The sequence below is a fragment of the Palaemon carinicauda genome, chromosome 26 (genome assembly GCF_036898095.1).
Source record: "Palaemon carinicauda isolate YSFRI2023 chromosome 26, ASM3689809v2, whole genome shotgun sequence".
Lineage (NCBI taxonomy): Eukaryota > Metazoa > Arthropoda > Malacostraca > Decapoda > Palaemonidae > Palaemon > Palaemon carinicauda.
Genome location: NC_090750.1, coordinates 64471613 through 64485498, shown reverse-complemented (window position 1 = coordinate 64485498; position 13886 = coordinate 64471613). Strand labels below are relative to the sequence as shown.

The 13886-nt window shown below is 34.7% G+C and overlaps 1 protein-coding gene across 11 annotated transcripts in view; it reads left to right on the top strand.

Moving 5' to 3' along the window:
- The window catches only part of chico (insulin receptor substrate 1 chico), a 179958-nt gene that overhangs the window by 97759 nt on the left and 68313 nt on the right, over positions 1-13886 (top strand). For 7 of the 11 annotated variants that reach the window (XM_068349658.1, XM_068349655.1, XM_068349659.1 and 4 more), the window contains 4 exons: positions 1522-1658; positions 2318-2460; positions 7303-7406; positions 7749-7977. In XM_068349658.1, coding sequence (XP_068205759.1) covers positions 1522-1658; positions 2318-2460; positions 7303-7406; positions 7749-7977 — 613 coding nt within the window. The remainder of the gene's footprint in view (positions 1-1521; positions 1659-2317; positions 2461-7302; positions 7407-7748; positions 7978-13886) is intronic. The other 4 variants (XM_068349662.1, XM_068349656.1, XM_068349660.1 and 1 more) reach the window with 4 other exon arrangements.

Sequence of the window (13886 nt, the reverse complement as noted above, 5' to 3'; positions counted from 1 at the left end):
AATATTTATTATTTTTTTTTTTTTAATAAATTTGGAAATTATATTGATGATACTTTTGATTATTTATGTGTGCATATCTTCGATAGCAGCAGCTTAAAATATGCTGACGGCAAACAGAAATGAACTCTGTGTTTGTTGTTTGTTAAAACACTCCCAAAAATTAAAAAACAGTAGTATATATTGGAAGTACTGTATATAGTAAATGGGATTCCATTTGAATTTGTAAAAGGTTACTGAAGAATAAAGGCTGCTGTGAGCACAAACATAACTCCATGTTTATATTTTCCTAGTAGGGCTCTCATAGATAACAGTTGATTTCATTAATTGCGAAATTTTTCCTCAGATGGTCTTTATTTATTATTAACCCTTTTACCCCAGGTTATTTGGAAATTTCCAACCCTTAACCCCCAGGGGGTTATTTTTTCCCAGCACATTTTGCAGTATTTTTTTAAAAATTGCTCTAAAAGCCTTAATTTTTTTTCATAGAGAGGTCAGGTTGGTCTCATTCTCTTGGAAAATGCCTGAATTTTTAAAAAAAAATATAAAAAATATGAAAAAAAAATTTTTATAGCATTTTTTTTGCTAGTACGTACCGGTACGTCCATGGGGGTAAAGGGGTGGGTTTTGTGAAACGTACCAGTACGTCCTTTGGGGGTAAAAGGGTTAAGATAAGCGAATAATGTATAAGGTAAAAATTCTTTTTATTGACTTTCATTATCTGTGTATTTCCTAATGTGAATCTCCTAATGAGCAGTACAGTATGTTACTGGTTATCGCACAAAGGCTGAAACTAGCCTACTGTAAACATTACTTAGAATTCAAGGTTTGATTTTAACCCTTTTACCCCCAGGCTCTTTGGAAATTTCCAACCCTTAACCCCCAAGGTGTTATTTTTTTCCCAGCACATTTTGCAGTATATTTTTTTTTAAATTGCTCTAACAGCCTTAATTTTTGTCATAGAGAGGTCAGGTTGGTCTCATTCTCTTGGAAAATGCCTGAATTTTCTCAAAAAATTATCATAAATATGAAGAAAAAAAAAATTATAGCATTTTTTGCAAGGACGTACCGGTACGTCCATGGGGGTAAAGGGATGGGTTTTGTGAAACGTACCAGTACGTCCTTTGGGGGTAAAAGGGTTAAGATAAGCGAATAATGTATAAGGTAAAAATTCTTTTTATTGACTCTCATTACCAGTGTATTTCCTAATGTGAATCTCCTAATGAGCAGTACAGTATGTTACTGGTTATCGCACAAAGGCTGAAACTAACCTACTGTAAACCTTACTTAGAATTCAAGGTTTGATTTTAAGAATACAGGTACAGTAATTGTAAAAGATAACCCCCAATTTTTCGGGGGGAAAATTTTAGGATTTATGTGTCATCTTATGAGCAAAAATGCATGGTAGTTGTGTGTATTTTTTCAAAACATTTAAGAGTTTTCAATTCATTTGCAAATGGATGATTGGAATACAATGTTACATTTAATGCTGTTATATTTACTTATTTGTTATTTTTATTCCAGAACATGTATGGCTTGTAGTGGTCCAACCACGCAGCTTAGGAAGCAGCAAAAGCCTCACTGGAGAATATCGTATATGTCTAACATATAGATCCATTGCCATGGTCAGGAATGGAGATTGCCATAAAATTGAATTCCCAGTAAGTAACTAGACCTTACCTAGTCAAAATGCAGTAATCAATTCATAGGTAACTAAATGCTGTACTTAGTCTATTATGATAATTTGTAATTTAATGTTTGATTACAATATACTCATAGTGTAGAGGAGACTAATAGAGTAGCACATAATTAAGCCAATCTTCATCTTTACGTGCTTCGTGAAAGTTGAGCTGAAACTCTCCTTTGTATTTATTCATAGTAAAACTTGGTAATTAACCCTTAACCCCCAGGCTATTTGGAAATTTCCAACCCTTAACCCCCAGGGGGTTATTTTTTCCCCAGCACATTTTGCAGTATATTTTTTTAAATTGCTCTAACAGCCTTAATTTTTGTCATAGAAAGGTCAGGTTGGTCTCATTCTCTTGGAAAATGCCTGAATTTTCTCAAAGAATTATCAAAAATATGAAAAAAAAATATTTTTATAGCATTTTTTTGCAAGGACGTACCGGTACGTCCATGGGGGTAAAGGGATGAGTTTTGTGAAACGTACCAGTACGTCTTTTGGGGGTAAAAGGGTTAATATGCATTTGAAAATGAGTTATGGATTAGTTCTTGTTTCAGATTTTATATTTGGAAAACTTGTCCATTTTTCCTTTTTTTTTTTGAATTAGATATTGTCATTCCATGCATTGTCTTACAGCTGAACAGCATACGACGCTGTGGGCATGCCGATGCCTTTTTCTTTTTGGGTTTGGGCCGGTCGGCAATAACTGGTGCTGGGGACCTCTGGATGCTTACGGAGGACCCTGTTATTGCCGAGAACATGCATAATGTCATTCAAAAGTAAGTGACCTTGGGTTAAATGACCTGTCATAAAATTCATTATTAAAGCAGATTCAATTGTGGATTTAAGCGATTTTTACTCAGCACAGTAGTTTGAAAGTGTTAAAAGAGTCCTGTTTTCTTTCAAGTATTTCATTTAAGCATCAAAATGCAGAAAACAGATATTGAATTGCTTTGATTTTTAGTATTATGGAAGGTAAAATTGATCATAACTATATGCTACTGTACATATTCCAGTAATTGTGATATACTTTGAGTCAAACTTTAATTTTTTGAAATATATATAGTAAGAATTTTCTTCTATTCCTTTTTCTTCAAAAGGGTTGGCTATTTGAGAGTTCTTTTCTGTTTTCAAACTAAATATAATCATATTTGCATTATCTTTTGCTCACCACTACTCTACCTTTGAAAGGTTGGTCATATGGTCTCCTGAGACACTTGATAGAAGCATCTTATCTTACTCTCACTTTTTACAAAAATTTATTCTTCTTATGCCTCCTCTCTCAGTTTTAATTGTTGGGAAAATTTACCAGAATACAGTAAAGGATTGCTTATAGAACTAAATTAGGGGGAACAAATGTATCAACATCGGAAGCAAATTTTGGACTTAAGTCTTCAGAACCTGTCGCCACAAAATTTACCATTTGATTTCAGTATCTAGAAAGGAGCCTTTGTAGGGTGACAGCCAGATCCCGTAGAAATCGGGAATATTCTGAACTGTGGCCGTCGTTCTAAAAACGATTTTGGCGGGAGAAGCTAACTTAAAAAACCCACCTAACCTATGCTAAAAGCCCCCCCGGACCCCCCCTTACACAACATATTTAAGATCCGTAGACCATTTCCAAACATTTTTATTCTATACAAGATAACAGTCGGAGCGATAATAAACAAATTCGGACGCTTGCCCGTAGCGCTACAAAGTATCCTCTAGAAATATTGTAAAAATCCTTTTGTTCACCAGAATAAGAATCACCATAATTTATGGTATGTGAAGCTGTTAAAAAGGTTGAGGTATGTTGGTTCCTGTATCTCCTAATCATTAAAGGAAATTAATATTTTGATAAAGATGGTGTATATAAAACTGTCTAGGCCTGGAGAAAAACATAGCAATTCTTGTCTTTGACATTTTACTATCTTTTGAAACCTATCATCTTGAATAAATCACTTGCGAAAAACACCGAACAAAACAATTACGACTTAGCGGGCAAGTCCAAAACAGAAGGATGACCTGGAGGGCGCGCGTAGTAGGTGTCGGTGGGGTAGTCCAACTGTGTTCTCTAGGGCCTGTCACGGCCCTCCCCTTTGATGAAGGGATTATCTAAATGGAAGACAGCCTGTGAATAGTGGTTTTCACACGCCCCTGTTGTATACACGACACCCACAAGGTGATCGCGCGAGGGTAGTAACCTCTGCATTCCATGCTTTTATCCTTCTCTAGTATATTTGGAAGATTTATATTAGAAAAGTGTAAAGAAGGACTTCTTTCACCGGGTGTCACAGGTTTCTCCCCAGAAATAGATTTTTCCTTCGTCAAAATCCCTTTTTTATGAAATTGTAAATCAGATCAGATAGTAGGAAATAGAAACACTAATGACATTGTTGGTTTTTTATTATTTTTTATTTTTTGCTTCTCATTTGCCACAAGGGTATTCGATGAACAACTTTTGTGGCCTAGTCCGAGATTAAAGATCAATTCTAAAAGTTAATCCTACTTCAAGTGACTAACCAATTTTTCACCAACATTGATTGGTGAGCTTTTGAAAAAGCAAGTCCCCGAAGCAAATATAGTAAGGAAAGTTTGTCCAGACCTTCAGCGTTTCAGTTTTACCTCATGTTAAAATGCTCTATTGAAGAGTTTCAGTTTGATGAATAAATTGAGATCATTAATTTGTTAAATGAGATGAAAAATTATCAGTTTGTATTGGTTAGTAGTTATTGCTAAAATACCGTCTAAGAAAAACTACTTAACTTTGGTAGTTTTCACTTTTGAGGTACTTAACCTACTGAATTTAAGTGTTGGGACCTGATTACATTATATTGAACAATATCCTTCCCTTACCACACAAAAATTCTGTTCGTCCAGTGTTCCATCTTATTTTGTGTATGCTTATTATGTATGTAATTTTTTGTCACTGAAAATGTATAGCTTGCATTCCTTTACACTTGCTAAAATTTTTAATTTTTTATAGAACTTGGAAATTAACAGAGCTCCATAATTTTATTGATGCGCTAACATTTACTGTATAGAGTACTATTCTGTTCAATGCGATATAAACTGTATATGATGGTTCATATATCTTGATATTGCAGGAAAGCCTAATGTAAAGTAATTTTTATACCTTGTTTGAATAAAGTAAATTATATTGAAATAAGCATCATCTAATCTAATGCATTACCTTTAATAAAAATTGAAAAAACTAATAGAAAATGTACCACAATATTTGTTTAGATAAGTACATACATATACCAAAGGCACTTCCCCCAATTTTGGGGGGTAGCCGACATCAAAAAATGAAACAAAACAAAAAAGGGGAACTCTACTCTCTACGTTCCTCCAGCCTAACCAGGGACTCAACCGAGTTCAGCTGGTACTGCTAGGTACTGAAATATTTTAAAAATCTAATTCTGTTACTTATGGAGCTTTTAAAAACTACTGTATACAATAGGAAAAGAAAAGGTAAATTAGATTAAAGTATACCTTTGCTATTCCAGTACTTATGTGAGAAAGCTTTGCCTTTATGAACCAAATTACCTGATTAACCAAATTTAGTTTGTAGGTAGACTGCACCCTATTGTTTATGACTTCATTCCTGTAACCAAACCACATAATTCAGGAAGTTGATTTGAAATTATTTAGTATATGCTAGGCTATGGAATAAGATAATTTCAGCAACTAACTACTATTATTATTACCTGTATTATTATTTATTATTATTATTATTATTATTATTATTATTATTATTATTATTATTACAAGCTAAGCTATAACCCTAGTTTGAAAAGCAAGATGCTATAAGCCCAATGGCTCCAATCTGGAGAACTAGCCCAGCGAGGAAAGGAAATATATACTGTAAGGAAAATTATAGATAATCAAAATAAAATAATTTAAGAACAGGAAAAACTGTTACTGTTAGAAATAGGAATGAATGGCGAGCGATTGTGGCGCAGTTCCGGTAGGCCCTGCTGCTTCCTCCGGTGCCTTGGATGACCGTGGAGGTTGCAGCAGTAGGGGATTTAGCGTTATGAAGCTTCATCTGCAGTGGATAACAGGGGAGGGTGGGCTGTGCCACCCTAGCACTACCAGCCAAACTTAAGGTTGAGTCCCTTGTCAGGCTGGGAGGAACGTAGAGAGGAGAGGTCCCCTTTTTTGTTTCATTTGTTTGATGTCGGCTACCCCCCAAAATTGGGGGAAGTGCCTTGGTATATGTATGTATGTAACAACATTAAATTAGATCTTTCATTTTAAACTTTAAAAACTTGAAAACAAAAGAAGAGAAAGAGAAATAAGATAGATTAGTGTGCTCGAATGAACCCTCAAGCAAGAGAAGAGAACTCTGATCCAAGACAGTGTAAGGCCATGGTACAGAGGCTATGGCATTACCCAAGACTAGAGAACAAAGATTTGATTTTGGAGTGTCATTCTCCTAGAAGATCTGTTTTCTACCCTTACCAAGAGGAAAGTAGCCACTGAAAAATTGCTTGCAGTAGTTAATCCCTTGAGCAAATAAGAATTATTTGGTAATCCAATGAAATCAGCTGTATGAAGACACAGAAGAATGTTGAAAGAATAGGCCAGACTATTCGGTATATGAGTAGGCAAAGACAAAATGAGCTGTAACTAGAGAGAGGGATCCAATGTAGTTCTGTCTGGCCAGTCCAAGGGCCCAATAATGCTCTATTGGTAGTATTTCAATGGGTGGCGGAGGCCCTGGCTAACCTACTCCGTAATGTGAAGGACTATCCTGTTAAAAATTCATTCTAAACACTTGCAAGATAAACTACCTTGAATTGCCAACAACTGTAAACATATGCTACACCTCACCATCTTTTTTTATTATAATACCATATCTATTTATTATTATACAGTTGTACCAATGGAAGCTATAAATGATGTGATGCAAAAATATGATATCAATATCAATAAATAGTATGAAAATTTTTTTTGCAAATGTCCATCCATCCATATACCAAGGCACTTCCCCCAATTTTGGGTGGTAGCCGACATCAATAATTAGAATAAAGATTCTTATTATATTAGGATTTTTGTATTTTACGGACCATATTTTTATATAATTTCACTAACAAATGTAAAGCTTACACTGAACTTGTAGGTAGTAGGGGGAACTAATAAGGAACAAAAGACAGAGAGCCACACAGGTCTGAAGGAAACCTGTAAGATTCTTTAGCACAGTATTTTGTACTGTAGCCTTACAAGGACCATATGTTAATATCACCACCTTAGGAGGGTAAAAAAGGATAAAATCTATATACGGTACACTAAACCTTACTAAACCTTGAGGTGAAAAGGAAAAAAAAATTACTATTTTTATTCCGATGTTGAAATATCTATAAAAAATATTTGCCTTTTTGGCTGCAAAAAATGAAGGGAGAGTTTAGATAAGCATAATTTTTATATTGCCTTTGAAGTTCATGTAAACTCTACAGTATTGGTTTTACCCCTTGATGAAAAAAAAGAAGAAAAAAATGTGGGACTTTGGTCATTTTTACGATCATCCAAATCTCCATTCTCCATGAAATAGAGACATTTTGACTAGTGTTATAATGAATGTGTTTTCCTCTCTCTGAAAATTTGCCTTTGGGCACCAAAACCATTTTTTCTAGTGCAATTTATCGTCATCGTAGGGCCATGCATGATCCCAGCAACTTGAGTGAGGAGCCTGTCCGGGAGAGAACGCAGTCTATGTCCCATAACCGTTCCATTGATGGTATGTCGCTGATAATTTTATTGTTTGTATTTATTCCTATCATAATATTGTTAATTTTATAGTAATGATATTGCTTTATTTTCAGTGAATCATCTCAGATTCTTTTATTTTCATTTTTAACTTGTTGACCTTATCAGATTGATAGAAATTACAGTACTGTATAGGAGGTGTGGCAAACTCATGTTATTCTTGAAACTTACTTTATAATTGTAGTCTTTTCTTGCTTATCTATTTAATTTCTGTTTAAGAAAAGTCAAATAGACTTTATAATTGTAGTCTTTTCTTGCTTATCTATTTAATTTCTATTTAAGAAAAGTCAAATAGAATTTATCTTTTCAACAGGTTCTACAGTGTGTCATCCACGTAGCAGGTGCGGCAGCATGCCTTCTCGCAGTCGTACTAGCAGCGAGGGTTCTGTACAAACAGTTCCTAACAAGCTACTGCCTCCTAATTGCCCCCATCAAATGGATGGTCCTGGGTCTTTCTGCCTTCATCCCATCACAAGACCTCAGTCTATGTACTCTTCCTCATTATCATCGTACCCCCAGCCTTTTGCATCTGCCTTGTTCAGGTATTTCAGTGTGTCCTGTGGACGACCCTTCTAACCCCCACTATAGTACAGCCTTTTTCTCCCTTCCAGAAATAGATATATTTTTGTAATCAAGTCTTCTGAATTTTGATATTCATTGGACTTACAATACCAAATCATAAAATTTTCAATTTTGAATTTTTTTTTTTTTTTTTACAATTTATGAAATTTATGCAGTTTATATTAGCTACAGTTTTACTAACAATTAGACAACTAAAGATGATGTGGTGGAATTAATAATGACAAAAAATTTGTACATATGCTAATAACAGTGAAGAAAACTCTTTAACATGCAGTAGATGTTAGCAGAAAACTGAAGTTGCCAGAGAGATGCTTTCATAAGGCTAGTACAGCTAGGGGTCGTTCTTTGGGCACCTGTGGCTGCACCTTTTATTGCTTTGGCTTACTTGATGATACAACCTCATGAGACCAGAAACAGATTAATTGCTCTAAATAAAACGTAATTTCTTAATTGTTAAAATAAAGTATACCTGGTCTCATATTGGTTTGCTTGTGGTTTTTCTAGTGAGTGCATTGCTGTATACATTAGTATTGTGTCTTGAACCGTTTTTTAACCCTTTTACCCCCAGGACCTTTGGAAATTTCCAACCCTTAACCCCCAGGGTGTTATTTTTTCCCCAGCACATTTTGCAGTATATTTTTTTTTAAATTGCTCTAACAGTCTTAATTTCTCTCATAGAGAGGTCAGGTTGGTCTCATTCTCTTGGAAAATGCCTGAATTTTCTTAAAGAATTATCAAAAATATGAAAAAAAAAAATTTGAATAGCATTTTTTTGCAAGGACGTACGGGTACGTCCATGGGGGTAAAGGGATGAGTTTTGTGAAACGTACCAGTACGTCCTTTTGGGGGTAAAAGGGTTAAGAAATTTTTTTTGTTCATGCTTGCATGGATGTCAGTAATTATGTTATTTATGAAAGTTATGTTTTTGTTGTACTGCATATTGATTGGTTTTGCATTTTCGTATTTTATGACTTTGGTCGTCTTTGAACCTGAAGTAGGCATCTTAGCATATCTAGGTAGATTTAGCAGCTTGCTTATATGGAGTAACATTTTTTATTCAATTGTTTGTTGCATATGTTTTTATTGCTAGTGCATCGATTGCTTTATTGTGATATACAGTATTTTCTTCTCCTTTTAAATTGTAAGAATTAGACTTGTGTATGCCTAAAGATGCTATACCTCTTGCTTCAACTTAGTTTCAAACCAGTACCATATTGTTTAACAACTTCCAAAATTCATGGGAAATATAGTTATACAGTAGTTTTAAAAGTATGACAGGTTAACCCCTTAATGGATTACAGTATCCCTATTTCTGGGGCGGCCTGTGACGTCCGGTGAGAAAGGTCCTTCCTTATACCTTTCCTAATATAAATCTTCGTTATTACAATTACTAAGAAAAAGCAATCAATTTTATTAATTTTCTTATTTTATTGTGTGATGTTAGTTTTATTATGTAACCTTGAGAGCGAAAGCATAGAGTGCTCGTTTCCTGTTCTACAGATATGAGTTATCCCTTCTCTCGTTTTCTTTGTTAGCTCGAGTAAGAGAGGTGAATTTCCCGTTCTCCGTTTTTATACGATCGCGAGTTATTCAGGCCTCGTCAAAATCCCTTTATTTTTTTCTACCGTCATGACTAGTACAGTTGTAACAAGCTAGCCCTGCATTCACATGGACAGTAGATCATGTCCTGTCTTGGCTTGAGACTTTTAAGTTTTTTTTACTAGGGAGGTTACTGCTGTGGTTACGCACCACGTTGTGAACAGGTGTTGAGCTTGCCTGGTGAACGTTCAAAGGAAATTCAATAAGTAACTGCTATTTTCATTCTTATCATATGCTTGGCAGCGCTATTCTTTGTCAATGAATTGTTAAATAATGGCAGTCCTTGGGTTCAGTTGTTACACTTGATGCTTATTTGATTTATAAATTTTCTTTGTCTCAATGGAGTATGAAAATTAATTCTGAGAAGAATTTTCTTAATGCAAAGATAATTAAGCATGGCAAGTTAGGTCAACACAAAACAAATAAAATGGGAATTATATATTCAATTTCTTTTAAAAGTAGGGAGCAGGATAATAAGTTTTAATCTACGTTTGGTTTTGTATATCTGATATTCAGCCTTTGACATATTGTTATCAGAAAGTTCATTAAACAATGTGTGTATGAGTCAACGTCTCAAACTGGAACAGTGAATTTAGTGTAATCTGTAAATAAAGAAATATGGGAAACAGCATATTCTATATAGTTCAGAAGCCTATTGGATCATATATTAATGCGAAAGATGTTTCCAATTTGACAGAATTTTTATTAAATCCATTAAGGGGTTAATATTTATTTAGGTTCTTGTACATCTATTATGCATGCACCATTGTCTGAGAAAATTGTTGGCACAGTAGATTTTGTAGTTATCTCGATATTAGAAAATTTCTGCTTTTTTCTGCATTGATACAGTACGGTGTTATACTTCATGTCGATGTTGTGTGCTCATTGTACCACTTCAATCTCTGCAAGTACCATAAAATGGAAAAAATAACTTCCGATTGTGATTTTAATTTTTCTTTTCTATTTATCATTTGAATTTGCTAAGTTATTGTGTCTGCTTTATTGTTTTCTGAGATTTTTTTCATTATAGTGGGTGTATATGTATAGTAGTAATCTCTGTTATACTCTTAACCCTCTGAGGATAATTATCTTTGTATTTATTATGTATCTGACAGTCTTGTATTCTAAATTTTGGTTCAGTATTAACATTTAACATCCTCATTACTTTGAAGAAAACTATAGTCCATTTCTTTTAGCAAGTCATATTTGCACCGACTCGCAACGGTGCCCTTTTAGCTCGGAAAAGTTTCCTGGTCGCTGATTGGTTAGAATTATCTTGTCCAACCAATCAGCGATCAGGAAACTTTTCTGAGCTAAAAGGGCACCGCTGCGAGTCGGTGCAAATATGTCTCGCTAAAAGAAATGGACTATAGTCATTAGTATTTGTAGATTTCAATTGTCAAATGCAGAGTCAGTTGTGTTTTTGGAAAGAATACTGCAGCAAGTTGTTTGTTGTTTAAGAAATTGGGAATATGATAATATTCATTATTATGGAAGGAACAAAAAATTTTTATATTGATAAGTATTGCATTGGAAATCTTCTTAAGTGGGTGTTTTTTCATCTAGGTGGAATTGCTGCTTTTGATAAGAAAAACTTTGGTACATTATCCTCAACAAAGCTGTAATACCTATTAGATACAGTCCACTACTGTGGCTGATTATTGCTCAGTGCAAAAAAGCAGACTATAACTCTTTGTATTTTCCTTTATCACAGCATGTAAGCATCCTTTCCTCCCTTACAGTACATCCATTTGGTAACGTGAGAAACATTCCTCAGAATTTTTATTTCAAATCTAGAAGTTTGTGGAATGTTTCCACAGTGATATTATATTCCTTTTGTTTAGTGTGTTTCCTGTACATATGGTTTGATTGCCCAGAAAGTGTTTTCACTTGTTGGAATTTGCAATGCCTGTTAGTAGTAAGTGTTAAATTTGTGCTTGATTTTGTGTTGATACTGTATGTTGCAGTTTTTCATAAATACAGCAACCTCTTACTTAAAAATAGTAAATTTACATAGAGAAGATATTAAAGATTGTAAAACTTATTAGAATTTGAGTTTGGTAGGCTTCATTAATTTTTCCCCAAAAATGTCAGAAGTTCAGTATTATAGGTGTCAGTCATATTGCTAAGAAATTTTTACTCAGGGATTTGTATCATTGTACTGTACTCCATTTTTTCGTACTGATTCAAGCCTCAAGATGATGATAGGAAATGCATGTTAACCCTTTAACCCCCAGGCTATTTGGAAATTTCCAACCCTTAACCCCCAGGGGGTTATTTTTTTCCCAGCACATTTTGCAGTATATTTTTTTTAAATTGCTCTAACAGCCTTAATTTTTGTCATAGAAAGGTCAGGTTGGTCTCATTCTCTTGGAAAATGCCTGAATTTTCTCAAAAATTTTTCAAAAATATGAAAAAATAAATTTTTATAGCATTTTTTTGCAAGGACGTACGGGTACGTCCATGGGGGTAAAGGGATGGCTTTTGTGAAACGTACCAGTACGTCCTTTGGGGGTAAAAGGGTTATGTTCATTCCTTTTTTTAAGTTGCACTGGATGTGCAAAGGTAATGAATTTCCTTATCCCTTTCCCACAGTCGTTCCATTTGGTTGTTTTATTGCACCCGGAATGAGGGTCGTGTAGTTTCTCGTGAAGGTCTGAGCATGCACATTTAGATTGTACTTTTTCCGGATAACACGTTGGTGTGACTGAGGTCGTGTAGTTTCTCGTGAAGGTCTGAGCATGTACATTTAGATTGTACTTTTTCCGGATAACACGTTGGTGTGACTGAGGTCGTGTAGTTTCTTGTGAAGGTCTGAGCATGCACATTTAGATTGTACTTTTTCCGGATAACACGTTGGTGTGACCGAGATACTCTATAAGGAAATTTATGATTAGTGGACTTGAGTTGGAAAAGCTATTTTTGCCTCGTCAGTATAACCATTGTTTGGTTATACAATACCTAATTATGGGTTAAATGTACAGCTATGTGATAAATTAATTTATTTTGAAATTTAAATTGATTGCTTTTAGTAATCAGGTTACTGTTGTAAAGAATAGAGTTCTTGGGAAAATTATTGATTACAATATCTTTCACTATACTCTTGAAAACATAACTGTACACTTGATCCAATGGCCTTTTTTTTATTTGTCATATGTTAAAGCTGCTTTGATATCAGTATTTTCCTCTTATTTAATGTTGGTTTGAGTGTCAGTGAAATCAATTTTTTATTGTTTAGAATTATATTTTTTTATATTCTCGAAGTGGTGTCTGTTTGCTGTAATATTTTTGCCTTTGGTTTTATTTTGAATGATAGAAAAGAAATACTGGCTGCACGGCTCGAAATATAAGCAAAGCTGTAGATGGTATAAGTAGGTAATGTAGGGGCTCGAAAAAATTTAGGTGTATGTGCACATCAGTCTAAAATAACTGGCTGGGAGTGAGCTGTGCATAGATTCCATCCAAATTGCATTTCTTTTTTCTCTTCATGTGGCGCATAGGATTAATTGTTAAACATCAGAGGTCTAAAAGTTGAGGAATTGTGTTCTTGTTTTTGGCAGTGTATCATATCTGTGTAGTGTTCTTGGCCCATTAATTTTCATATTACACAGTATGGGTATAATATGTGATACCCCAATGAGTTTGGCAGTGTATCATATCTGTGTAGTGTTCTTGGCATATTAATTTTCATATTACAAAGTATGGGTATAATATGTGGTACCCCAATGACAAGCCGCCCTTCTTACAGTGATTCTATTTCCAGAATGTAGACCTATATTTGCCTAGTCTCTTAACTGAAATCTACCTAAAATTAGTGTTATTCCTACGCAAATGCAAAACCTCGTCCTTTAGTAAGAGTAAAATTCTGGCTAAATCTGGAAACAGTCAATGAAGAATAATTAGGTTTTGGCAGCCACCACCCAGTAGTCACTGGTGGTACAGGTTTCTGAGCTCATAGAGTCTCCATTCTGATTTTGAACGTCGAGCTGCAGAGAAGTGTTCTCGACGCTCTTCAACCGTCCTGACATTTTTTCATTAATATATATCTTTAGCTTTTCAGTATGAGCGTGAAACAAAGCATAATGCGGACGAGCTCAGGGCTGTTGGATTGACATTATAGCATCTTTATAAGTAAGGTTGATCTGATCCTTTGTGTCTGTCATGTAAAGGGCACTGCTGCACTGCAGACTTCCCTTGTGTTGTGTGCAGGAAGTGGTGGTCTTCCTAGTGGGGAAGATTTCAGAGTAGGAGGAAGAAAAGATCTAAGCGC